This window comes from Thamnophis elegans, chromosome 14, assembly GCF_009769535.1.
Source record: "Thamnophis elegans isolate rThaEle1 chromosome 14, rThaEle1.pri, whole genome shotgun sequence".
NCBI lineage: Eukaryota > Metazoa > Chordata > Lepidosauria > Squamata > Colubridae > Thamnophis > Thamnophis elegans.
The window spans coordinates 45,652,940-45,680,439 of record NC_045554.1 but is presented as its reverse complement, the minus strand read 5'-3'; the positions used below and the strand labels follow the sequence as shown (position 1 = coordinate 45,680,439).

Below are 27,500 nucleotides of genomic sequence, written 5' to 3'. Positions count from 1 at the left end.
TCGTTGTATTTATTTTGTATAATGACAATAAAGGATATATATATATATATATATATATATATATATATATATATATATATATATATGTGTGTGTGTGTGTGTGTGTGTGTGTGTGTGTGTGTGTGTGTGTGTGTGTGTGTGTGTGTGTGTGTGTTGCATTTGTGCTGATAAATAAATAAAGTGAGACTAGTATAGATCTATTTCAAGCTATATGTGTTTGTGTGTGTGTGTGTGTGTGTGTATACACATACATACATACATACACACATACACACACAAACACACACACACACACAGAGAGAGAGACAGAGAGAGAGACAGAGACAGAGATAGATGGATAGATGGATAGATGGATAGATGGATAGATGGTTAGATGGATTGATGGATAGATATAGATATAGATTATATATAGATATAGATGATAGAGAGATAGATAGAGAGATAGATAGATAGATGAATAGATAGATAGATGTAGATGTGTGTGTGTGTAGACACACACACACACACACACACACACACACACACACACACATATATATATATATCCAGCCCAATTGGCTTTTGAACAAGAATCTTTGGGTGCTGAGCAATGGTTTAATTAACTAGCGTCAGCCATGACTTTGCCCAATCCTAAGAAAGCAGCGATGGTGAGCTCCATACAACAAGTCAAGGCAAGCCAAACCTATCACATAACCCTTTCTTCTAGACAGAGAACATTGTGTGATGGTTATGGGGTTGAACTAGAACTAGAGTCCTGCTTTTTGCAAGAGCCTATAGTATTTAAAATGAATTCCACTCAACGACACATGACATGCGAGTTTTTAAAGAGAAACAAACCGTAACATCTCAATTTCATTGTCATTATAATTTACAGTAATATAATAATATGTGAGGGTCCCTATCAGTTCACTGTGCAGGAGGATTTTCACTTGTAAAGCAGCCAAGATATATTTAAAGAAAATCAATGGATAAACGTAATTCTTTTCTACTGAGCAATTCAATTTTTGCAAACACAAAAGTGCCTGGTATATATGCGATAAGTTCCCCATTCCTCACCAAATTAACACATTAGATAAAGATGTAAGCGTTGCTTAAACATGTACTTCAAAAGTATTTTTTTTTTTAGAAAAAAATAGCCACCCAGTATTAGTTGAAATGAAATGTAAAAAAGGAACGCCGAAATGCAATCTAAATTTGCATCTCCCTGCACTAGCAGGAATAAAGGCCTGGAAAGCACATTATTCAAAATGTGCTTTCCACCTTATTAAAAGAGAAGGCTGTGTATGAAGACATTGCTAGCTTGGTGATTTTATAAAAGCAGTTTTAAAAAAAAATAGACATTTTCTGACCGCCAAAGATTTCAGCTTAGGTCAAAAAGTGAGAAATTGCCTGCAAGGATTTTTTTTCCCCCTCTGTATTTGACAAAGTCCTGCTGAACTGCCTAACAAAGAATGAAGGAGAAGGAGAGCCAGCAACTGCAGTAGCCTTTTGAGATATTGATCGGAAGATAAAGACATCGTTCACAAAAGAAGAAAGAAAACTGAGAAGGATAATCACAGGCGCAACTATGACTGGCAACAGTTCGGCTGTTCTTACACTGATTTGTCTGTTGTGCTCTATTTTTCCTTCCTGTGCGATATCTCTTAAGACTGCAGGGTAATTTCATGGGGAGGGAGAGGAGAGAGTAAGGTATTCAAAAGTTAAGTTACAGAAATGGGGTCTTGGACTACTTGTCGTGGCTAACTCGCTGCGGGAACACTCTCCATGGGAAAATCCAAAGCTGTATTAATCTTTTCATTCAGTTACATTTATTACCATGTTTTCATCGAAATTATTGCAACGCTTGTATTTCTGGATTGACTTGCTGTATTATTTTATTATTGGTAGCCAGGTTTCCATCGAAATTAAGGCAACTTTTGTATGTGTTGTATTCTTCTGCAGCGAGTTGGCTATGGCAAGTTGGCTGCGGCAAGTTATTCCATTCTGGCAGAAATGGGTCACGCCATCTTTTATGCCAGTTGTAAATGATCTCTCCCTTGGCACCAGTGAGTCTGGGTTGGCTGAGACTACTCAGCGAGCATTCTGGCCAAAGATCTTCTTCCACATTGCTCCCTTATTGTAGAATGCTCTTTTTCTGGACTGATAATCAACAACTGTTCCGTTCATGGGATGGTATGTAGAAATGGCCTTGGGAGACAGGAGGAAGAGCTGCAGATTGGACAATCGGCATGTAAAAATGATTCTCAGGGCAGCAAAGAAGAAGGGAGAGCATGGGAAGTGTTTCAGAAGGGACCCTCCCTAGTTTACTGGAGAGCAATAACAGAAGAGGGGAGAGATATTTTCAGTCTGTGTTGCCTTACAATAATTCTAGAGTTAGTACTTTGTTAAAATATTCAGGACTGGGAGAGACATGGGAACAAGGTCAGCCAATGAATAGGCAGAGCAACTAAGCCAGCCAATGGGAGCTTAAACAGACCTGAGTCTGTGCAGACAATTGAAACAGAAACTTTTAGCAGTCTGCCACTCTGAGAAGTAAACTAGCAGTCTGTCTGGGCTTGTCTGCTGAAATGAAACTAACTCCTTGTGATTGCCTGTAACTCTCCTGCCTTGTGGTTACTTGGAAGAACCACCTGTTGGTATTGTACATTTATTCATCTATCTATATCTATATCTATATCTATATCTATATCTATATCTATATCTATATCTATATCTATATCTATATCTATATCTATATCTATATCTATATCTATATCTATATCTATATCTATATCTATATCTATATCTATATCTATATCATCTATATCTATATCTATATCTATATCATCTATATCTATCTCTATCTCTATCTCTATCTCTATCTATCTATCTATCTATCTATCTATCTATCTATCTATCTATCTATCTATCTATCTATCTACATCTATATCTCTACATCTATCTATCTATCTATCTATCTATCTATCTATCTATCTATCTATCTATCTATCTATCTATCTATCTATCTATCTACATCTATATCTCTACATCTATCTATCTATCTATCTATCTATCTATCTATCTATCTATCTATCTATCTATCTATCTACCTACCTACCTACCTACCTACCTACCTACCTACCTACCTACCTATCTATCTATCTATCTATCTATCTATCTATCTATCATGTACATACATACATACATACATACATACATACATACATACATACATACTGTTAATGAATCCTGCTGCATCAGTTATCTGTGTGTGCTTCTGGATTTGAATTTATGCAACAAACTCTGACATACTTCTTCTTTAGACTACAGTGCAAAAGAATATCAAGGGAGAGATATTTAATCTAGTCACGAAGATTGATTTTGACTGATTAATATTCAAAATATAATGCTTAATATCTTTTGGGGGGGGAGTGTTGTATGCCTTCAAGTCTGTTTTGATGCCTGTCAAACATGCAATTTTCTTGGCAGCGTTTTTGAAAGTGGCTTGGCCTTGCCTTCGTCTCTCTGGATCTGAGAGAAAATGTATGGCTCCATGACACTCAGCTGTCTAAAGCAAGACTAGAACTCACATCTCCCATCACATCTGGTTTCTAATCCCATGCCTTTAAGCCTTACATCTAAGACTCTCCCTGCCTTTTTAGCAGCTACAATTGTCCCAACATTTTATCGTGTGGTTATTATTTCATTCCTGCACTGATCTGGTTGTTAGAAAAATAATCTAGAATTTTTTTCTTTAAGCAGAGATACAAGTATTTTCTGAATCAGAGCCAGCCTAGTTTGGGCAATGAATTTAATAATAATTATGTAAGTTAAATTTTCTCCACCACTAATGTAGATATGGTCACATACTTTCTCATTTCCATTCTCATCCCCTCCTCATTCCCCCATTTTTAAATTTCTCAGCAAGAATTACTTACATTTTGCTGACTGAATTGAATGACTATATTCCAGCTTGAATTGAGATAAAGGTTTCTCTCTCTTTTTTTTTTTGTCTGCATTCTTCCCTTGGCAAGTTTCATGTACAATTAAGAGAACATTTACAGCTAACTGGTAAATAAGTAAGAAGAAGAAGAAAAAAAATCTCTCTACATTCTCTATATTTATTTGCTGGAGGGTGCAAAGGAATATGCACGTTGGTCCTGCTGACATTTTTAAATAATGAAGGTGGGGAAAAGAGATTCTCACTTTTACTTAGGCAAAATATGATTATCTTCTTTCACTTTTCAGCCAGGAATTAAAAGTACTTGGGTTACTGAAGAACCCCCAAAGGCAACCTCTGTTCAACCAGGTTTTCATATTTGTTCCATTGATTTACATAACCAGGATGGGCTGCAAACAACTGCAAAATTATACACTGTTCTTGAGTAATAGCAGGATTTTTCTTTCTCTAAAAAAATTCTATAATCCAATGGACAATACGAAAAATATTGATGAGACTGCTTAAAAGCCTTAAATTTGCAGGTATTTCAGCAATGAACCATCCTTTATTTTTCTCAGATGGCTCACTTTACCCACCAGATTCAAATAATTGTATAGAACACATTTAATTAATTGATCGACAAAGGAGAACGCAATTCTTATTCACCGAAGAAATGCACCCTTTCTCCAAACACGAGGCCTTTGAACAGACTTTAATGGTGGCACAGTGGTTAGAATCAGGGGTGGGTTGCTGGTCACATCCAGATCTGGCTTCACCCACGTGGACACACGTGGCTCGTGCATGTGTCATACCTGTCTGCAATGCCTCCGTGAGCCTCCGCGATGCTCCAGCTGCTCGTTGGAGCATCGCGCAGGCGCTGTACGCGCCATGCACGTGCACGGAAGCACCAAAGGCTTAAAGGAGAGGTAAGGAGCTCGGATGGCCGAGTGGCCCCTCCAGAACACCATACCAGAACAGTATAGCAATAGCAGTTAGACTTATATACCGCTTCATAGGGCTTTCAGCCCTCTCTATGCGGTTTACAGAGTCAGCATATCGCCCCCGACAACAATCCGGGTCCTCATTTTACCCACCTCGGAAGGATGGAAGGCTGAGTCAACCTTGAGCCGGTGAGATTTGAACAGCTGAACTGCAGAACTGCAGTCAGCTGAAGTAGCCTGCAGTGCTGCATTTAACCACTGCACCACCTCGGCTCTTTTATCCAGTATCCAGTGCAAGTTCCGGTATGCCCGTACCAGGGCGTACCGCCTGCAACCCACCACTGCTCCACACCCATGTGCAGTTGCCTATAAATAGGTCTGCGCATGCACAGAACATTAAAAATAAAAAAACATGCCACGCCAACTAGGGAACCAGTTGAGAGGTGTCGCAGGCCTGGGCCTCTGCTGGTTCCGGCAACCCAGGCCAGCAAACTACTACCGGTAGGAACCCACCTCTGTTTAGAATGCAGTATTGCAGACTGACTCTACCAAATGCTGGCAGTTCGATCCTGACCGGCTCAAGGTTGACTCGGCCTCCCATTCTTCCGAGGTGGGTAAAATGAGGACTCGGATTGTTGGGAGGCAAGAGGCTGACTCTATAAATGGCTTAGAGAGGGCTGTCAAAGCACTGTAAAGCTGTATATAAGTCTAAGCTATTGTGATTAATTCTGATATTGAATATTTCTGGAAAAACTGACTGGAAGTTTGCACCCAGGAGATTCTACTGGGGGAGGGGGAACCGAGAGGATTCCCTCCCTCTATTAGGCACACCGGGACAACCACAGCAAGCAATTGAGTGTACATCCTAACCAATCTGGAGAATTTGATTTATGGGCCGCACTTCTGGGTAAATTGTACTACAAGACCTTCATAATTTTCTACTTGATACCAAAAACCAATAAAGCTAGGAAGAAGTAATCACTAGAGATTTGGGGCTCTTGCTTGATAGCACAAGCTTTCCATTTGATGAAACTTTTGCCCCCTGATGACAAGATTCTGACAACCATTTCAAGCGCTGACACTTCCAATGAAGAGAGGAGATGAAGAAAAGACTCAAATAGAAAACTTACTATCCAGCTACTGGACTAATGTTTCCTTCTCTTTTGACAATGTCATCCTTCTACTAGTCTTCTCTATAACCCCACAAGGTCTTATGTTGGAAAGAATGGGTCAAAAGCAATAGGTGTTTTTGTCCACACTATCTACACATGGTTACTTTTCCATGGAGGAAAAAAGAAGGGTTCGAGCTAATCTAGGATACCATCATGATGCTTGGTGCAGAATGGTTGATGGTTATGATCCTACCTGGACACTTCTTGTGTTCCTTGACACTGATGGTATACAAGTTTAATGTAATTTATATAAAAATGGCTGTGTGTGTGTGGGTGGGTGTGTTCCAGAATAACTCTGGAACACCTCGAGCAATTTCAACCAAACTTGGTACACTGATGACTTATCCTCTGGAAACAAATACTGCCGGGGTAAGACACCCCTAACACCCTCGGGGTGCGTGTTCTGTTAAGATGCAGCCTGTTGTGCCTTAAAATGGCTTCTACCATACTGCCGTAAAATGGCTTCTACTTTACATCGCAGTAGATTTGCCATGGTAATGGCTTCACAGCACTCCACAAGGGGGCTCCCTCCCTATTTTTGAGGACAAATGTTGTTAGTTGCGAAGTCGTGTCCAACCCATCGTGACCCCATGGACAATGTTCCTCCAGGCCTTCCTGTCCTCTCCCATCCTCTGGAGGGATAAATACTTGGGCAATGCCAGGTTATCAGCCAGTTAAAGAATAAATACAGGCATACTGGGTGTGCCCAGCATTAAGAAGCAATGAATGTGTTCACTCTTATTTTTAGCGAGAATAAGCAGGAATATAGCTTGATCTCTTGGTGCTTTCAGCTTATTCTCTTCTCTACTTCAGTCCTCCGTTTGCAAAATGGCAGTAAGCTTTATGAGGTTGTTATATGTATCACAGCTTTCACCCTTCTAAAACCTTACTGTACTCATTACTTTCTGAGTGCAAGCTAGATAAATATTCATAAATACAGGGATGCGGATATAATTATTTGCTGTTCTTAATATAGGGTAACCACAATTTCCACCTCTTCCAAAGAGGTGCATAAATGTACTAATAAGGGCTTGCTGGAGCATCAAATGACCACAAACGTCAAAACATCTTTGATGAGACCTATAACCTCTGATCAGATCAATAGCTTATTATTCTGAGGCTGATGGCAAATGGCAATTCCATACTTTGTGTTTTCCCTAATGATGATTGTCCCCCGTCTCTTTTCATTTCTTAATCCCACGCAGCGAACAGCCTCTTGTCCTCCCGTCTCCCTCAAATTAATATCAATAAATGTGCTTTAATTATTGTTCCAGTTTCACTCCAGTGCAGTCTGCTGGGTCATCACAAATGGACTAATCAAATGTGGCTGAAACAGCAGGTTCCTTCTGTGCGGGTAAAAACAATCAGAAAAGGAAGAAATTAACAACCCAAGCTAGAGAAGATTCAGTTGCAGAGTCCTTTGATGGGACCAGTGGCAAAAGTCAAAATTTAAGGATAATGATTCCCAAAGACATTGAGGAACATGGTGAAGGCCTTGGTTAAACTCCTTTGGTATATACCATCTTAGCCCTGGAAGTCAAGAAAGTGTGAGAAAGAAAGTGGAATGGAATGGAATTTTATTATTTATATGCCGCCCTTCTCCGGGAGGACTCAAGGCGGCGAACAATTCAAAAGAGGGAAAAAGGGGGAACATAAAAACAAAATACAGATAATAAAATAAGCAACAGTCGCACAACCATGCATGTCAAGAGGGGAGGGAACTCATCACCCCCAGGCCTGCCGGCAAAGCCAGGTTTTGACAGCTTTTCGGAAGACCTGGAGAGAGGTGAGGGTCCGAATCCCTGCGGGGAGTTCATTCCAGAGGGCCGGAGCTGCCACAGAGAAGGCCCTCCCCCAGGTAGTAGCCAGATGGCATTGGCTAGTAGATGGAACCCGGAGGAGGCCAACCCTGTGAGATCTAATGGGTCTGTGGGAGGTAATTGGCAGCAGGCGGTCTCTCAAGTACCCAGATCCAATACCATGAAGGGCTTTATAAGTTACGACTAGCACCTTGAAGCGTATCCGGAGACTGATCGGTAACCAGTGCAACTCACGGAGGATAGGTGTAACATGGGTGTACCGAGGTGCACCCACAATCGATCGTGCAGCTGCGTTCTCGACGAGTTGAAGTCTCCGAATACTCTTCAAGGGCTGCCCCAAGTCAACTTCATCCCACCTTGATTCTTTTCCATATAGGAAGGTGGGGAAGATAATGTCTTCCAAGATTCTGTTATTATAACCTTGTTGTTGTTAGTTGTGAAGTTGTGTCTGACCCATCGTAACCCCATGTACAACATTCCTCCAGGTCTTCCTGTGTTCAACCATCCTCTGGAGTCCATTTAAGCTCACACTGACTGCTTCAGTGACTCCATCCAGCCACCTTAGTCTCTGTCATCCCCTTCTTCTTCTGCTGCTCTCAATCTTTCCCAGCATTAGGCTCTTCTCCAGGGAGTCCTTCCTTCTCATTAGATGGCCAAAGTATTTGAGTTTCGTCTTCAAGATCTCGCCTTCTAAAGAGCAGTCAGGGTTGATCTCCTCTAGGACTGACTGGTTGGATGGCCTTGCAGTCCAAGGGACTTCCAGGAGTCTTCTCCAGCACCATAGTTCAAAAGGCCTCCATTCTTTGGTGCTCAGCCTTTCTTGTGGTCCAACCTATTGCAACCTACAACAATAGGAATTCTAGTAGTGCTTCGGGTGGTGTCCATTTCCTGAAACCAACATTTCTTATCTTTCAAACTGTTAGAAGAAAAATCCATCTGATTCTGTTCCAAGACACTGGAAACAACATGGAGGCTGATTGGAAAGATGCCCATACCTTTCAAAATGGTCAAGGTTGAGGGACGTTGATCTACGGCATTTCTCCTTTGCATTTCCCCCTCTAGAAGTTTACCCTCTCCGTTGAAAAGAGAAAAAGTTTAGCAAAATAGCATCATCTTGAGTAGTTTCCATGGTTTTAAAATATTACAGATTTTCAACATTTGACTCCTAAGCTTCCCAAGGAAATCAGATCTCCGTGGCAGACTTTATGACTATAGAATTAAAGAAGACTTAAATAACACGCCATCATCGAAGTTTGGTTTTCCAGCCAACACTTGATCTGGGTGGTATTGGGTTTCAAGGCATCGCATTGTTTAGAAACTAAGTGTGCCTTTTATAAGAGGGCATGAGAACACAAGAGACTGGACAAATTCACTTTGGAACCATTATTTTGGTTAAAAAAAGAGGACCTTTTCTTTGAACAAACATAACAGAATGCAGACATTCTGGTGCTCTCTGAGCTTGCTTGTTTTCTTGCAGACATTTCCTTACCCAAACTAAGTAACATCATCAGTGCTAGAAGGGAGTAGGGTTTGCGGAATGGAGAAAGAGGAGATGGAAGAGGAGGAGGAGGACAATGAAGATGAGGAGGAGGAGGAGGAGGACTGGGGAATTCTTGGTGCTCTCTGAGTTTCCTTGTTTCCTTGCAGATGTTTCCTTAACCAAACTAGGTAACATTATCAGTCCTAGTCAGTTCTAAAATGTGTGACTTGGATGGCACTATTCTTCACGAGCATATTCTAACACCATTTCATTTCATTTCATTTATTGAATTTCTATGCCGTCCAATCCCGGAGGATTCCGGGAGGCTTACAGAAATGGAAAAAAAAACTACAAGAATTTTTAAAAACAATGGGACACAAGAGAGTTAAAAAAGGAACACAACAAACACCCAATCAGGAGGGGGCTGGACCTCAATGAAGGGGTCAACAGCCCCAGGCCTGCCAGAAAAGCCAGGTTTTAATGGCTTTGCGAAAGGCCATGAGAGTGGGCAGGGCCTGGTTCTCTGGGGCAGCTCATTCCATAGGGCCGGAGCGGCAACAGAGAAGGCCCTATTCCTAGGTGTCGCCAGCCGGCATTGTCCTGCTGAGGGCACCTGGAGAAGGCCCATCCTGTGCGATCTTATTGGTCTAAGGGAGGTATGTGGCAGAAGACGGTCTCGCAGGTACCCGGGTCCTAGGCCATGTAGGGCTTTAAAGGTAATAACCAGCACCTTGAATCATGTTCGGAGACCAATGGGCAGCCAGTGCAGCTCGCAGAGGATAGGTGTGATATGGGTGTACCTTGGCACACCCAGTATCGCTCGCGCGGCTACATTCTGGACTAATTGCAGTCTCCGAATACATAATTGCAGTCTCCACCAATACATTGTTGTCTTAGAAGACACAGGATTTGCAGGAGAAAACAGGAAAGTCACCTTAAGAAGCAATCTTCGGGAACACAACATGTGGAGTTTAGCTCCAGCAACCAACAATATCCTTAAGAGTACAGGTACTTTACCCCACCTCAACTGGGGAATATTGAAAATTCAGGGAGTTTTGCACCGTTGCTTCAGTCCTAGAGATGACGTATAAGAAAGGCAGGGAGAGTAAATGTCAGAGGAGAGATTGCTCATCCCCTAGCAACTGCTCACAGTTGCAGAAAGCTTGAAAAAGCACACCTCAAAAAATGGAAAATAATTAGTTTAGGAATCGGCAATGTGGATCACATGAGGCACACATTCAAGCCCAAAACATTTTCCCCAGATTAGCATACCCTTCAGCACTTTTAAGGCTCGAGAATGTCTAATAGTCCATAACTTACCTGAGATAATTTTTTAAAAAACTCATTGCGAACTACATGTTGTCCTCAACTTACAACTATTCATTTAGCGACTGTTCAAAATTATACTAAAAAACAATCTTCTCCCTACATAAAAGCCCCTCACCGAACACAACGTCCTTTTCAAACTTCCTTACTACCTGGATGAAACCTCTCAGGTGTACAAGAAGGGTTAATGCTTCATGGACCATTTGGTCTCTTCTTCTCAGCCTGCCAAACTCACAACGCAGAGTGCCAACATTTTAATTTGACACCTGTCTTATTGAAATGAGTCTTTGGCCATCCATTTCATCCACACTACAAACATCACCGTTCCAAACCAAAAAAATCTGGGGCCAAATTCCAAAGTTCAATGCACCCAAGAAGTAGCATATGTCCACACTTCATCCAGCTTTAAGTCAAGGTCCCCCACCGTGATTCTGCACTGCCAGAATGAAACAGATAATTGAATTCCAGCAACCATGTGGCTCAGGATGAAGGTCACAAACTTATTCCCCAAGTCCATATTGATATTCAGTATAGCTAAAGGTGCTATGTGCTAGTCATTCCCGACTCTATGGGGCAGTGCTCATCTCCGTTCCAAAGCCAAAGAGCCAGCGCTGTCCGAAGACGTCTCCATGGTCATGTGGCCAGCATGACTAAATGCCAAAGGTGCACAGAACACTGTTACCTTCCCACCAAAGATGGTCCCTATTTTTCTACTTGCATTTTTATGAGCTTTCAAACTTCTAGGTTGGCAGAAGCTGGGACAAGTAACGGGAGCTCACCCCATTATGCAGTGCTAGGGATTCGAACCGCCGAACTGCCGACCTTTCTGATTGACAGGCTCAGCATCTTAGCCACTGAGCCACTATGTGCCTTTTTGATATCCACTAGAGCCAACCATTAAAGTACACCAGCTTTTCACGATGCACAGAAGGCTGAAGCCACGGCAAAGGTCAAAGTTTGCATGAATACAGAATTAGGAAACGTTTCTTAAAAATTAAAAATCTGTCACTCTACGATATAAATTCAAGTAGAAACCACAGAGGGACGCTTGTTACAAGGATAGTAAATTGTTAATACATTCCAAACGTGATAGGAACACCCAGACTGCAGTTGTATTTTTTTTGTGCGTGTGGGGAAAAAAAAAGAACGAGAGAGATGAAAATAAGATTTCTTACAATTCAGGATCGGTTGGCCCACTGTGAATGCCGACGAATGTTCAATGTGAAAAACCTTCTGCTGAAATCCCGGAATGCATTCTAAATCCTTTGTGAACGTAGGGATCAGCACCTGAAAAAGCAAAGAAAGAGGAGTTTTCATATCTCCTAGTTTCACCTTTGATGCCCGCTCTTGCAAATAGTAGCAGGGACAGAGATTCAACCTTTGCAAGATTAGAAGTGGTTCCCATCCTTTTAACATTTGCTCAGTGTTCTGTGCCTTGGGGCATAGAAAGGCATTTGACATGGACTGAAAGAGGAGGAGGAGGAGGAGGAGGACATTTCTTCTGTTGGGAAGGTGACAAATTATATCCATGAACATCTGTCAGGCGTGAAAGACCAGGTCCACACATGAAGGTCCAGTTAAACTGATTTATTGCTGAACCGCCTATGCATGGGAATCTTCAAAACTAACGGTTAGCGCCTGCTTGGAGTGATATAAGGGTCAACAGTATTCCACAGAAGTTGGACTTAATCTGCTTGTGATTACTTAGGGGGTTCTAGGCTGAGCCCTCTTTTAACTCTGCCCCCAGTTCTGCCACTCCTTTTCTAATAACATCTGAAGATATGCATCACCTTCTTTTAACAACCCTGTAATCCCTTGCATTGGGGTGGACTCAGGGGCAATTGAATGGAGCAGAGTGTTTACTGGCCAGATCCCCTCCCTGTTGCCAGTGCGGAGTTTTGTTCAGCAGATATATCCTCATTGTGCCCAGAGAGAAAAGCATCTGCCTCTACCTAGGATTGAACTCACAGCCTCCTGATCGTGAGACAAGAACTCCACCTCTAGGCCATCGCACCACTCAAATCACAACTGAAGATATTCTACTGGTCAAAATATTCAGTGGAGATTGCCCACCACCATTAGGGATGTTCAGAACCTATACAAATTTCCTAGAACATGAATTTTCAATTTGTGGACATATAGTTTTAATAGCAGCAGGTCTGCCCAGAGGGGGAAGGGAAGAGATTTCACAGAAAGTCAAGCTGAGCTTGAAGGAATAATTGCAAATGAAACTCATCTTGAAAAGACAAATTAGCCAGTATAAGCTTTACCATCATCAGGCTTTGAAAGGTGGTGTCAGCGTTCTAAGTATCATGTAGAATTAAATCAGAGTCCAAGGCAAAACGATCCTTATAGTTCCAATTTAATAAAGCAGACATCTTAGCACATCTGTGTTAATCCCAATACTGGAAATGACATCAGAATTCCACCCAGTTAAAAGTTCATGTTCTTGTCCCCACACCCACAATCCATCACATGGTCCAATCTTCTTCCACGCTGGCATCCACACCCAGCTGCTACCGGTCAGGTGTACTGGTGCGGAGACAAAGGATGTCCTTGGCTTTTAGTAAAGAATGAAAACAATACATTCCACAATCCTACTCCTGTCTATTCCCCCCTCCCATCAACTATGTTAAAGAAACAGCATAATGAAATAAAAGAAAGTGTGGCAGGCCAAAATTGTAAAAAGAATATAATTGCAGGCCTGACAGGTGGTTTCTTTCAAAGATACTGTCAGGGTCCCGGTGGATGCCCTAATTAAATCATGAGCTTCAAGCCAAGCTTCAAAAGAAATCCAGTTATTTATTAGGAGCAACATGTCGGCACATACCCAAGTGAAGCCAACTCTGACCCCAAATAATTTATGGCCCCAATTATGACCCTGTTTCCCCCCTCCCCCCAGGATCTGTCATAAATTACATTCTTCAACCGGAGCACTTTCTCACTCCCCCTTCGGCTACTGTGGGTAACCTGGGAGACAGCCTTGAGAAAGATATGCCTGGAATGTGCTTCTGTTTGTGGCTGCTGTGCTGCTTCATCAGTCTCCCATTCCCCCTTGCCTATGTCAACTCGAGAGCAGGCCAGGGATACTTTGTGAGGTGACAGATACTCCAAGCAAAATCACCCAACAGCCTTCTTGTGGTTTATTTGTGGTAAACTATACTAATAAAAGCATGGTTGATCTCTCTCCTTTCCTTTCCCCGGATTTACAGCTAGAGACTATAGAACCTTTTTCTGCTAACCTGATGAGGTAGCAAAGAAGGAAACAGCGACAGAGAGTGTTTAATGACAAGACACATTGGCAAGCTCAGACTGAGCAGATGGACACATTTCTCATCTTTAATGGTGTGTGCCAAAAGTTGTCCTTTTGTTCAAGTGATCAACTGGGGGAAAGGAAAGAGTTCACAAGGTTTACTCCTTCCATAAAACGCTGACTTAAGCTTGTAATGACTAATTTGGTTTCCTGTCCTAACCTGCAAATCATCACAACGCCATCCATCACTAGCTACCATAAAGGACCACCATGTAACAATGTAACCAGAGGTGGCGCAGTGGTTAGAGTGCAGTACTGCAAGCCACTTCAGCTGACTGTTAGCTGCAGTTCAGCAGTTCAAATCTCACTGGCTCAGCCTTCCATCCTTCCGAGGTGGGTGAAATGAGGACCCAGACTGTGGGGGCAATATGCTGACTCTGTAAACCACTTAGAGAGGGCTGAAAGCCCTATGAAGCGGTATATAAGTCTAACTGCTATTGCTATTGCTATAACCGAGAAACCAAGGAGAAAAATGCAAAAAAGCAGAGGAAGAGAGGGAAAAAAGACTTTATTTGGATTTCAGTTTTGCATGATTTGAATGACCGTTTGGAATTCTGAAATGGAATTGGGATAGAAGTCTTAACCCCCGGGAATGAAATTATACACAAATCCAAAACATTGCAGAACAAGAATATTGTATAATCCAGTAAGCGATTAGCATCCTCTGTGTTCAACCAGATAGAATGAAAATCAAACAAGTTAGGGAGATCCCACTCTAATATACTCATTAATAAAATGAGGACCAAGGTACAAAATAGTAACTAAATAAAATAAAAAATCCAGTTTCTAAATTTTGGTAATCTAGTCTTTTGCCCAATGCAATAGACTCTAAAAAGGTAAAGATTTCCCCCTTCCTGTTGTGTCCAGTTCTAGAGCATAGTGCTCATCTCTAAATTTTGACCACGGGAACCTGGATTGTCCGAAGACAATCTCCATGGTCATATGGCCAGCATGGCTATATACCAAAGCTGCCCGGAATGCTGTTACTTTCTCACCAAAGTGGTACCTATTTATCTACTCGCATTTGCATGCTTTCAAACTGCTAGGTGGGCAGGAGCTGGAGTAAGGAACAGGAGCTCACCCTGTCTAACGGCACTTGGGTCTCAAACCTTTCCAGCTGATGAGCTCAGCATCTTTAACCGCCTACCACGAATCTCTGAGAATCTTATTTTGACAGTGATCTGCTAAAAGCCCCCCCCAACCAGGGCTTCTTTGAAACGAGATAGGCGGCAAATAAACGGGTTCCACCACAAAACCACGGTAGACTAAAGCGCGTGTGACTAAAGCCCGGTGACAAAACCGCACCGTCAAAACCGCGCGACAACAGCGCGCCGACAGAAGCACACTATAACATAACCCTAAAAATAACCCTAAACCTAACCCTAAACCTAACGCTAAACCTACCCTAAACCTACCCTAAACCTAACCCTAAACCTTACCTTAAGTTAAATCACGCTTCTGTCGGCGCGCTGTTGTCGGCGCGCTGTTGTCGGCGCGCTTTTGACATCGCGGTTTTAGCGCCACAGTGTTGTCGGTGCGCTTTTGACGTTCGCGGTTATGTCGTGCCACGAATAAACGAGATAGGCGGCAAATACACTTAATATGTAATTAAGCAACTTGGCCAAAGTCAACACACTGGGAGTTTTGTTTTCATTTTGTTTTCCAAGTTTCACAAACCGTCAGTCAGACACGTTTCGCCGTAGTGTTTAGCCCCTTCAATTCAATTTGCACCTTCCTTGGAGGCTTGCACCAGCGGTGTGTTAATAAAACTGACAGGGGGGAAATTGTGGGTGTGATTGCAAACCTCATTCTGTAACGAATTATCCTTGTGTTTTTCTCGCCCAGCTCTTTTTATCAAGAAGATGAGACTCTCTGCACATGGTAGAAAAAAACTCCACAAAAGATGATTAATTAGCGTTTGTGTGTGCATGCACACTCGTGTGTATGTGCAAGAAGTGAAAACACAGGCTAGAAATGATGCTGGGGAAAACGAGAGCATCTGGAGGAAAGCAATCCTTTCCATTTAAATTTTGCACAGAGCCAGATGAATGTTGCAAGGAGTTTGCAGCAGAGATCAAGGAGGGAACTAAACAGAGACAATAATTCACATATTACTTTGTGGAAGGTGTTGTTAAGTTCAGCTCAGCAACTAAACCTAGCTTTCCTTCTCTGGGGGATAATTACAAGATGCTGGCCCAGCCTTCAGATGAGATGGAGGTTTTTCCTGTTAGCCATGCAATTTCCAATGCTTTATTCTCCCCTCGATATTAAAGTAGTTGTCATCCACAGCCACACACGGGCCTTTTATAATTATTATTATTATTAATTATCTTTCTAAAACAGGGAGCGTCTCGTATATTCTCTTTCTGCCTTGCAGAGGGAAAAAAGTAAAAAAAAACTTTTATGAAAAGTAAATGGCTACTTTATGAGAAATAAAGGGCCACTTGTCTTCCTTTAAGTCTCGGCTTTGAAAAGTTTATGGTTGCAAAAAAGTACAAACTTGTCATTTACGAAGAAGAGCAAAGAACAATACACTTAGATCTATAACCGTCTCTCGGTTGATACAGCTGTGTGCAAGAGGTGAATGTAATGGAAGGCAATAAAATATCCTTTATTGCAGTTGTCTGCACTCTGCCACTTTTCAAATACGCTGGAAGAGAAACTCTCTGAATTTCCAGGTTAGGGTGAGTCACTGAAAAGATAATGCTGGCTGTGGAATCGTAGGAGCTTCAAATCCAGCCTAACGGGGAATTCTGGGTGCGGAGATGTTTTTCTGTATAGGAAATCCTTGACTTTGTTTTGTGACTGTCTGAAGTTACAACAGCCCCCCCCCCCACTTAAGACGCAGCTTCAAAGTTCTGATGGGCTTCATTAACAATTAATTAGTGGAATGACTTGCCTCCAGAAGTTGAGGGTGCTCCATCACTGGAGGTTTTTAAGAAGAGACTGGGCAACCACTTATCTGAAATGGCATCAACTTCAATTTGATGATGTGCGGACAGACGCAGGGAGGGAGTTGGAACCGGTTCTAAACGGCACTGTAGATTTGTGGAACCTCTTCTATAGAAGAGGTTAGAACTGTCAGGAACCCACCCCTGTCACAAATTAGAGAACTTGGCAACCACATGTACGACCGTTGCAATGTCGTGGTGGGGGTGTGTGTCAAGTGATCCCCAATCTGTTATCTTCCCAGTTGGCTTTTGAGAAGCCCAGACAATGGGGGAAGTCGGAGAGACATTTAATGACCATGCAATTCACTTAATAACTGCCACGATTCACTTAACAATCATGGTAAAGTTGAGCACAATTCACTTAACAACTGGCTTGCTTAACAATGGAGATTTTAGCCCCAATCGTGCTCATAAATGGAGGATCCCTTGTGCAGCATTTTTTTCTTCCCCAATGACTCAACAGAAAGCAATTTGGAGTGATGCAGTGGCCTAGAGGGGCAGCTCTCTCCCCGCAATCAGGAGGATTGTGAGTTCGATCCTGAGTAGAGGCAGATATTTCTCTTTCTGGCACACTAAGAATATATCTGCTGCACAAAACTCCCCATTGGTGACAGGGAAGGGCATCTGGCCATTAAAACACTCTGCTAGCACCATTCAGTTGCCCAGACTCCATCCCGCAAGGGATTATGGGGTCGTTAGAAGATGATGATGACGCAGCATAAAGCAATTTCCTAACTCTTTAATTCCAGAAACCAAACGCAGCCTTGTTTTCTCCTTTGCTCTCGGCCCCCCTCGGGAGTTCGGCTTTTCTTTCCGTCGTCCCTCTGAGCAGTGGGTTTGCATTGCTTTAAGTTGCAATGAGTCGCTTCCGCTGGCCAAATGCGTCCTGTTGGCAGATGGCTTTGCGCATTGCTGCAGTGCCGCCGAAGACCATTTTTGAGGCCCGAAAAATGATACTTAAGTTATGAGTTGAAGATCTAATTGCTGCCCATATGTGCTGAGAAACTTGAAACTTTGAAATGAAATTAGCAGTCTGGAGCTTATGGCTTTATGATCTAATGCCCCCAAAGGCGATAAATAATTGAGGAGAGTTACAGTGGAACAAGTTGAGAAAATGATTTCTAAACCTGAAATTGCCCAATCTATTTTGATGACATTGAGAGCAACTAGTTGGAAATTAATTTTATGTTCTGGGCGGTGGAGATGGGAGTTTGTTCTAGAAGCCGAAACTCTTACTTTTAAGAAACTCCTGGCAGGCTTTGAGGAGAGGGCAGGGGTGGGTTCCTGCCAGTCCTAACCTCTTCTATAGAAGAGGTTCCACAAATCTACAGTACCGTTTAGAACCGGTTCCAGCTCCCTCTCCCCACCTGTCCACACGCCATCAAGATGAAGAGCGAGAAGAGGAGTTCTGGGAGTTGAAGTCCACAAGTCTTAAAGCTGTCAACTTTGAACACCCTGGGGTTTTTTTTCTAAAGGGTTAGGGGTGCGAGGGTCTTGCAACTTGACAGCTTTAAGACTTGTGTATTTCAATGCCAGAGTTCCTGAGCCAACATGACTGGAGGAGGAATTCTGGGAGTTGAAGTTCACAAGTCTTAAAACTGTCAAGTTTGAACAGCCCTGGTTTTTTTTTTCTAAAGGGTTAGGGGAGCAAGGGTCTTGTAACTTGAAAGCTTTAAGACTTGCGTGCTTCAAATGCCAGAGTTTCTGAGCCAACATTTTGGTTGCTAAGCAAGAGCGTTGTTAAAATGTGAGTTCCATCACATTTTACAAGTTGGCCACACCCACCCAGTCACATGACTGCCAAGCCACTCCCACCCAGTCACATGGCCAGCAAGCCACTCCCACCCGGTCACATGGCCGGCAAGCCACACCCACAAAGCAGGCCACATCTACAGAAGAGTTTCTAAAAAAAATTTGAAACCCACCACTGATTTGTGACCATAGGATGCTATGACAATCATCAGTGGGAAGACCAGTTCTACGCCACTTTTTTCAGTGCCACTGAAACAGATTCTCAGAATATCAACACAATCACAAAATAAGAGAATAATAGAGCTGGAAGGGACCTTGGAGGTCTTCTAACCCAACCCCCTACTCAAACAAGAGACCCTGCACCATTTCAGACAAATGACTGTCTAGTCTCTTCTTAAAAGCCCCCAGTATTGGAGCACCTACAATCTCTGGAGGCAAGTTGTTCCACTGATTAATTGTTCTAACTGTCGGGAAATTTCTCCTTAGTTCTAAGTTGCTTCTCTCTTTGATTAGTTTCCACCCATTGCTTCTCGTCCTGCCCTCAGGTGCTTTGGAAAATAGGTTGACTCCCTCTTCTTCAGGGCAGCCCCTTAGATATTGGAATGCTGATATCACGTCTCCCCTAGTTCTTTTCATTAAACTAGACATTCCTGCAACCGTTCTTCAAACAGTCACTAAATTTATGGTTTTAATCAAGGGCTGCCTGTTGTGTGACACACTGTAGAAATGGGACTGTCACATCTTTTATGGAGCTCTTTGTCCTAGAACCGTGATGGCGAACCTATGGCACATGTGCCACAGGTGGCACATGGAGCCATTTGTTAGGGCATGTGAGGTGTTGCCCTTTCAGTTCTAGCACGCATGTACGTGCTGGCCAGCTAACTTTGGCCTTCTTTTGAATAGCAGTAGCAATAGCAGTTAGACTTATATAGCGCTTCATAGGGCTTTCAGCCCTCTCTAAGCAGTTTACAGAGTCAGCATATCGCCCCCAACAATCCGGGTCCTCATTTCACCCACCTCGGAAGGATGGAAGGCTGAGTCAACCTTGAGCCGGTGAGATTTGAACCACCGAACTGCAGCTAACAGTCAGCTGAAGTAGCCTGCAGTGCTGCACTCTAACCACTGCGCCACCTCGGCTCTTATTGAAGCCTCCAAAGGCTTTCTTGAAGCCCCCAGAGCGCGTAAAGCCGGCCCTACGGGCAAACTGAAAGTTCAGGAACGGACTTCTGGTTTGATCATAGGGCTATTTTTCACCGTCTGGAGCCTTTAGGAAGCTTCAGGAGGCTTCCCTGAAGCTTCGGAGGGCAAAAAATGGCTCTACGAGCAAACCAGAAGTCACCATTCCGAACTTCCGGGTTCCCTGTAGGGCCATTTTTTGCTCCCCGAGGGCTTCCGAGGAGTGTCTGGGGGCTGCTTTCGCCCTCCCCAGGTTCCTAGAAAGCCTCTGGAGCTTGGGGAGGGCAAAAAAATCATACCAAAAGCAGGGGGCATGTGCATATCATTATGGGTGTGGCCCTCCTGCGTTCCCCCCGCTTTTGGCACAGGAGCCAAAAAAAGGTTATCCATCGCTGTTCTAGAACTAAATCTATGGGACAATTGGATATAGGTGTGGATCGACATCTGAAAAAAGACAAGAACATCAGTTTCTACTACTGAAATTTTCTAGTTCTTCTGGGACCAAGGTAGTCTGGTTGTACGAGACAACGAGACTACTTGTCAGTAGTCTGAGAGCCGAGGTGGCGCAGTGGTTAGAGTGCAGCACTGCAGGCTACTTCAGCTGACTGCAGTTCTGCAGTTCGGCGGTTCAAATCTCACCGGCTCAAGGTTGACTCAGCCTTCCATCCTTCCAAGGTGGGTAAAATGAGGACCCAGATTGTGGGGGCAATATGCTGACTCTGTAAACCGCTTAGAGAGGGCTGAAAGCCCTATGAAGCGGTATATAAGTCTAACTGCTATTGCTACAACCAAGGGACAGACCTCACCACCATCAGAAAAGTTTCCCATTCTACCTCTGAAATGGACTGTTTTATCCTTCCCTATCTTCCATCCACTTCTTTTCACTTGCAAACGTCTACGCATTTTCAATGCACATATTTTAATCCCCGCGTCACGGTTTCATGACGTGATAGGAACCAGTTGGCAGTTTTAGTTCCTGCAAAACAGAGCAAGGTTTTTTTTATTTTTATTTTTGGTCTTTCGACACCTCTGAAGGATTAAGTATGAAGTGCCTTTATGGATTCTGAAAATAAATCTGCCAATGACGTATCCCCACTTTAAAAAAAAAAAATTCAAGAAAATTCACCATGTAATGAAGATGTCACTGAATTTCGGTCTTTAAAAATCTGCCAAAGAATTTTTTTTTAAAAAAAAAAAATCATGTTGAATAATCTTTGGAAATAACTATGTCGGCTCACGAGTTAATTTGCGCTCCATCGTCAAATGATTAGATGCAAATTACTGGTATTACCTTGCTGGAAATATATTGCAACAAAAGAGATATTGTAGGCATCTATTACCATTAAAGCCTTATCTGGGCAACAAAAATAGACTAAAGTACTAATGGACATCTGAAGGGTTTTAATTGTTTAATGTTATGCTGCCTGAACTGCAAAAGTGGGATAGCGGAATTTATCTAAGCGTTCTTGCCACAAAGTACATCGAAAACAAATGCCTTTGCACACTTTTCTTTTTATGAAGCCTATCTATCCAATTTCTTTCTTTTATGGCAGAGAAGGACATTAGCTGTATTTTATTACTGTTCGTATAATTGCAACCTTGGAGGGAACAAGGACCTTCATTTCTTTCAGCCTCTCAAGTCCTGAAGCAGCAACCAGGCTGGCTAAAAAAATTCTCACCTGCTTTAAGATGCAGCTGCTGCTCTAACCTCTCGAAGCCTCAGTCCCTGCCATTACAACTGAAATGCTGTGTAGCATCTCGGAATGTTTTGACTCCTTTCCATGAAGGCCAATGCTTAGGTGACGAGACTTACATATACTTTAGACCCGAACGCTTTCTTCTGGAAATGCATTTCTGGTGAAATTCTGTCTAGTGATAACATAACTCTGGTCTCTGGGGATGAGCAAAATACAAATTATGAAGGGAACTTTAGTCTTTTAGTGTTTGAGGGCAGCTTCAAAGTGTTTCTCTTCCTTTTTACTCGGTTAAACCAATGTACTTCTTTTACCTAGCCATGAACAGGAAGGAAGGAAGGAAGGAAGGAAGGAAGGAAGGAAGGAAGGAAGGAAGGAAGGAGAATGGTAGGGATAGGAGGAGTAAGGATAGGGGAGAAGTAGGAGGAGAAGGAAGGAGGAGGAGTGGAAGAGAGGAAAGAGAAGAAGAAGAAGAGGAAGGAAGGAAGGAGAATGGTAGGGATAGGAGGAGTAAGGGTGAGGGGAGAAGGAGGAGGAGAAGGAAGAAGGAGGAGTGGAAGAGGGGAAGGAGAAGGAAGGAAGGAAGGAGAATGGTAGGGATAAGAGGAGAAAGGGTGAGTGGAGAAGGAGGAGGAGAAGGAAGGAATGAAGGAAGGAGAATGGTAGGGATAGGAGGAGTAAGGGTGAGTGGAGAAGTAGGAGGAGAAGGAAGGAAGGAAGGAAGGAAGGAAGGAAGGAGAATGGTAGGAATAGGAGGAGTAAGGTTGAGGGGAGAAGGAGGAGGAGACGGAAGAAGGAGGAGTGGAAGAGGGGAAGGAGAAGGAAGGAAGGAGAATGGTATGGATAAGAAGAGTAAGGGTGAGTGGAGAAGGAGGAGGAGGAAGAAGGAGGAATGGAAGAGGGGAAGGAGAAGGAAGGAAGGAAGAAGGAGAATGGTAGGGATAAGAGGAGTAAGGGTGAGTGGAGAAGGAGGAGGAGAGGAAGGAAGGAAAGAAGGAGAATAGTAAGGTTAGGAGAAGTAAAGGTGAGTGGATGAGGAGAAGGAAGAAGGGGGAGTGGAAGAGGAGAAGAAGGAAGGAAGGAAGGAAGGGAAGGAAGGAAGGAAAGAAGGAAGTTGTTGTTCAGCAAATCCAATGCACCAAATCTTTAAAGTGGACTACCTCCTCAGCCAGCTAAGTCATTACATCAAAAAATGACCTTTTTGAATAAATAAAGCCTGTTAGAATTAGAAGCAGCTACCAATTAAAGATGAACATTTGATAGTCAGGGTTTATTTTATTTTTTTAAAAAGCCCTTGTATCTATCATAAATTAATTAGATTCCCAGATAATGTGCTCCAAGAGCACTCCTAAGTCCATAATCATTCATAATTATTTGATTTTTATCAAAATAAGAATAATAGGATAAAAAAAAACCTTCCACACCTCTGAAGTCATGGATAAAAAGCATTGCTGTTGATCCCAAATCCATTAAGCAGCCTTACAAAAGATTTTGATGGTTGAAAGGTAAAAAGCTTATGTACTTGAAAAAACACTGAAGACACTCCGACAAGAGGAGGGGGGAATGATTCTTATTAACGATTTACCTCAGAAATAGATAAATATTTGGCATTGATTGGATAATTGTCCATTTTAGACGATTCCATACAAAACACACACAGAACAAAGAACGTTCAAGATGGGAGCGGAATAACATGGAGATGGACTTGGGGGAAAAAATCAAAATCCATTTTGATACCATTGTTTAAAAAAAGATGTAAAGAGACAATTGTTCTTGTCAGGCCATTCTCTTCAAAATCTATAGAGCAACACTCAACAACAGAAAAATAATATGATAAATTTCAGAGAGCCAAAATGGGGGAAAGTATCTATAAGAGAATGAAGCAGACACCGAAGGGGGGGGAAATAGCAATTTGGAAAGCAGGAGACAATCGAACCTGTTGCAGGTACAGAGAGGTGTTCTGAGCTAGGCTTCCCCAAAAAGCATGAAGCAGAGAGTCCTGGTCCTGGCAAAACCCCTCTTATTAAATGAATGTGAATTCCTCTCATTCACATTCAGCAAAGGCCTGGTAAATACTCTTTCAAAGGAATATTTATGACCACAGACCTTATCTAGCTTGGAAAGCTGCCATGCAAATGGGGGCGCTGGGCAAGGAAAGGCTGGGCACAGAGTCTCTGAGATTCACGGACAGATCTTCACACTCCTGAAACGAATCCAACGAACGAATGAATTGTTTCCTACAAAAGCCCAATCACCTTCCACCTGCGACTTTACTCCCAAGTCGACCCTGATTTCTGAGCTGTTCTTTTCTTCTGGCAGCTCTGCGCATGCGCACACTGGGAACAGGCTCCAGCTGTTCCTCTGCCTCACTGCTGTCTCGCTCCGAAGGCACCTGATCACTGCCAGAAAGCCTTGGCCCTGTCTCTGCCTGCAATGCAGATCCCTCGTCCGAGGCTTCCCCAGCCTCCAGGACTGGCCCATGTTCCTCCCCAACCTCCTCACAGTCCGACTCCACTGGCCGTTGGCGGGCCACAACAAGAGAGAGATTTTCAAGTTCGTTATTTCACTCGGCTCTCATTCTCTTTTACCTGGACCAGGTGAAGATCTGGTCTGCCATTTGAAGTTCTCCCACAACTTCTTCCTGGATCCTTCTGGGAAATTAAAATGGTATCTTAATATTCCTCTTCAGTGAATATGTGAACGGCTGGGTACTTGTTTGCCAACATTGACGGTGTTCAAAAATTTGCAGTGGGGTTTGCAAATGGAAGAGGGAAAGAAATGTGACCTACATTTGTACATGAAGGGTAATGATGTAGAAAACCGCCATGAATAAGGGAGACGTTCATTGCAAAATTCATGTGCGCAAGGAAAATATTGCTTTGAAATATGCCTCGTTACAGCAGCAAGAAATTCATTATTATTAGAATTACGGTCTCATCCATGACCAGCAATGTGGCTACTGGTTGACTAGAAAAATGTTCACAATAATTCTCTCTCTCTCTCTCTCTCTCTCTCTCTCTCCTCTCTCTCTCTCTCTCTCTCTCCCTCTCTCTCTCCTCTCTCCCTCTCTCTCCCTCTCTCCCTCCCTCCCTCCCTCTTTCTGTCTGTCTATCTGTCTCTGTCTTTTTTTCTCTTTCTCTGCCAGTCTCTGTCTCATTCTCTGTCTCCTTCTCTATCTCCATCTCTATATCTGTCTGTCTCTGTATCACTCTATCATCTATCTCCTTCCCTCCCTCCCTCACCCCCGTCCCTCCTTTCATATGTCTGTCTGTCTGTCTATCTATCTATCTATCATCTCTATCTGTCTGTCTGTCTGTCTATATCTATCTATCTATCTATCTCTGTCCATCCTTCCTTCCTTCCTCCCACCCACTCATCCATCTAACTATCTCTCTCTATCTGTCTGTCCATCCTTCCTTCCTTCCTCCCATCCATCCATCCATCCATCCATCCATCCATCTATATCTCTCTGTCCATCCTTCCTTCCTTTCTTCCATCCATCCATCCATCTATCTCTATCTATCTGTCCATCCTTCCTTCCTCCCACCCACCCATCCATTCATCCAACTATCTATCTCTATCTGTCTGTCCATCCTTCCTTCCATCCATCCATTCATCTATCTCTATCTATCTGTCTGTCCATCCTTCCTTTCTTCTATCCATTCATCCAACTAACTATCTATCTCTATCTGCCTGTCCATCCTTCCTTCCTTCCTTCCTTCATTACATCCATCCATCCATCCATCCATCTGTCTGTCTGTCCATCCTTCCTTCCTTCCTTCCTTCCTTCCATTCATCCATCCATCTCTTTCTGTCTGTCTGTCCATCCTTCCTTCCTTCCTTCCTTCCTTCCTTCCTTCCTTCCATCTATCTCTGTCTGTCCATCCCTCCTTCCAAATATAGCATTGGAAAGGAAGAGGTGAAGACAGAGACAATGACTAGATATTTGTTGGGTAATCAGGGCATTGTTCTTAGGCTAAATTCCTAGTGCTGCCATTTTTCATTTATTTTTTTTTTCCTTCTCCATACCCTCCCCTTTTTTTTCTATCACGTCTATTTAAATAGATGGAATAAATTTTCTCATTGGTAATCATTACGGAGTGTCTTTTGGGATAAAACATAGGGAAAAAGAAGAAGCTTCAGGTAGATAAACGGTTATCTTTGCTCTATCTAAATTGCCTTTTTTCTTATCCAACAAGGGAACGCATCAGATAATTTTAACACGATATAATATTGGGATGGGGTGAGGGGCTTGTTCTGTTTTAGCGGGTAAACAAGGAAAGAATTGAGATACTGATCTAAGCAGCCCTTGATGCTCTCTCTGAGGTTGCTTGCTTGCTTGAAGACGTTTCATTCCCAGACCAGGTAATACCATCAGAGCAGTGTGAGGCATCAACCAAGATCAGCAACCACCAAGGACCACGCAGCAGAATGGGACAAGTCGCCGTGGCCAACTTACCATGGGGTAACTCAACACGAGATAATGGTACTCAAGATCCATTCCTCTTTTCATATTACTAGGGAGACCATCTGCTTCTTCCTCCTTTCTTAGTTTCATTAAAATCATTGGGGTTTCATTAATAACAAAACTATTAATAATAATAACATTAATAATACTGCTAATGTTATTAAGAGAGGAACAGGTCTGGGATACAGGGATGTTGGGTTGAGTTTTCCCACATCAAGTGATCCTAGATCCATGGGTCAGCTTCTGGGGATTCGCAGGGGTTCAGGAGAACCTCCAGCTAAGATTCTGTGCAGTTCTGAGAACTCCCAAATTCCACTTCTGGCTGGCCCTGCCTGCCCCTTCCCTTCCTAGGAGTCCCCACGCGGCCCATTTTGGATGTAGGTAACTGCAGGGCGCGCACGGAGGCACGGGGAGGGTGAAAAAGGGCCTATCAGAAATTTGGGGAGGCCAGAAATGGGCCCATTTCCAGCTTCCTGAAGGCCTCCGGAGCCTGGGGAAGCCATTTTCGCCTTCTCGGAGGCTCGAGGACAGCCTCCGGAGCCCAGGGAGAGGAAAAACCGAGGTGGCGCAGTGGTTAGGGTGCAGTACTGCAGGCCACTTCAGCTGATTGCTATCTGCAGTTCAGCGGTTCTAATCTCACCGGCTCAAGGTTGACTCAGCCTTCCATCCTTCCGAGGTGGGTGAAATGAGGAGCCAGACTGTGGGGGCGATATGCTGACTCTGTAAACCACTTAGAGAGGGCTGAAAGCCCTATGAAGCAGTATATAAGTCTAACTGCTATTGCTATTGCTAAAAACGCTCCCCCCACATGGTGCAGGAGACTCAAGAGGCGATGCCCACCATGGCTATGCCCACCCAGCAATCGGGCAGAGAACCCCTTGCTAAAATTTTTGAAGCCCACCCCTGCCTAGACCCTTCCACTGCTACATATATTCCCTTCTGTTGGAAGAATTGCGAAACCTCAGGAACGCAAGGCTATCCAATTATTTTATATATTACACATGTACACGTAGGCAGCAATTTAAAATTACTGAAGCATTTATTTCATTTTTGTGCTCTCCAGCAGCCTCGGCATCAAAACAATTTTTTTGGGGAAAAAAAATCTGATTGGGAAATGTCAATTTTTCATATATATTTTTTTACTACTTTCCCTTCCCCCACCCTTCTCATTGCAAAACAGTTTTGTTTAAAAACAGCCGAGCCTTCGGGATTGTATATGGCACGACATTCTTCAGTTAAGTGTAGCTAAAACATGTATTTATCTCATCCAATGTATTGTTGTTGAAAGCCATTAATTGCACATCCTTCCCACTCACACTCACCTTAACAGCTGCTAATCTAATCCACTCAAATGCATCACAAGCATGAAACTGCCTGTAAGATCCTATTTACAAATTCTATTTTCTAAAACCTGCTACACGGGGGAGGGAAAGACATGCAATAGAAGGGGCCTGGCATGTTGAGCCGTGGGGACGCCCTGGTTAGAAT

The 27,500-nt window shown here is 43.1% G+C and overlaps 1 protein-coding gene across 1 annotated transcript in view; it reads right to left on the bottom strand.

Annotated features, from left to right (window-relative positions):
- The window catches only part of CDH13 (cadherin 13), a 542,002-nt gene that overhangs the window by 411,751 nt on the left and 102,751 nt on the right, over nucleotides 1-27,500 (bottom strand). Inside the window, 1 exon segment of the mRNA XM_032230145.1 lies at nucleotides 11,834-11,945. Coding sequence (XP_032086036.1) covers nucleotides 11,834-11,945 — 112 coding nt within the window.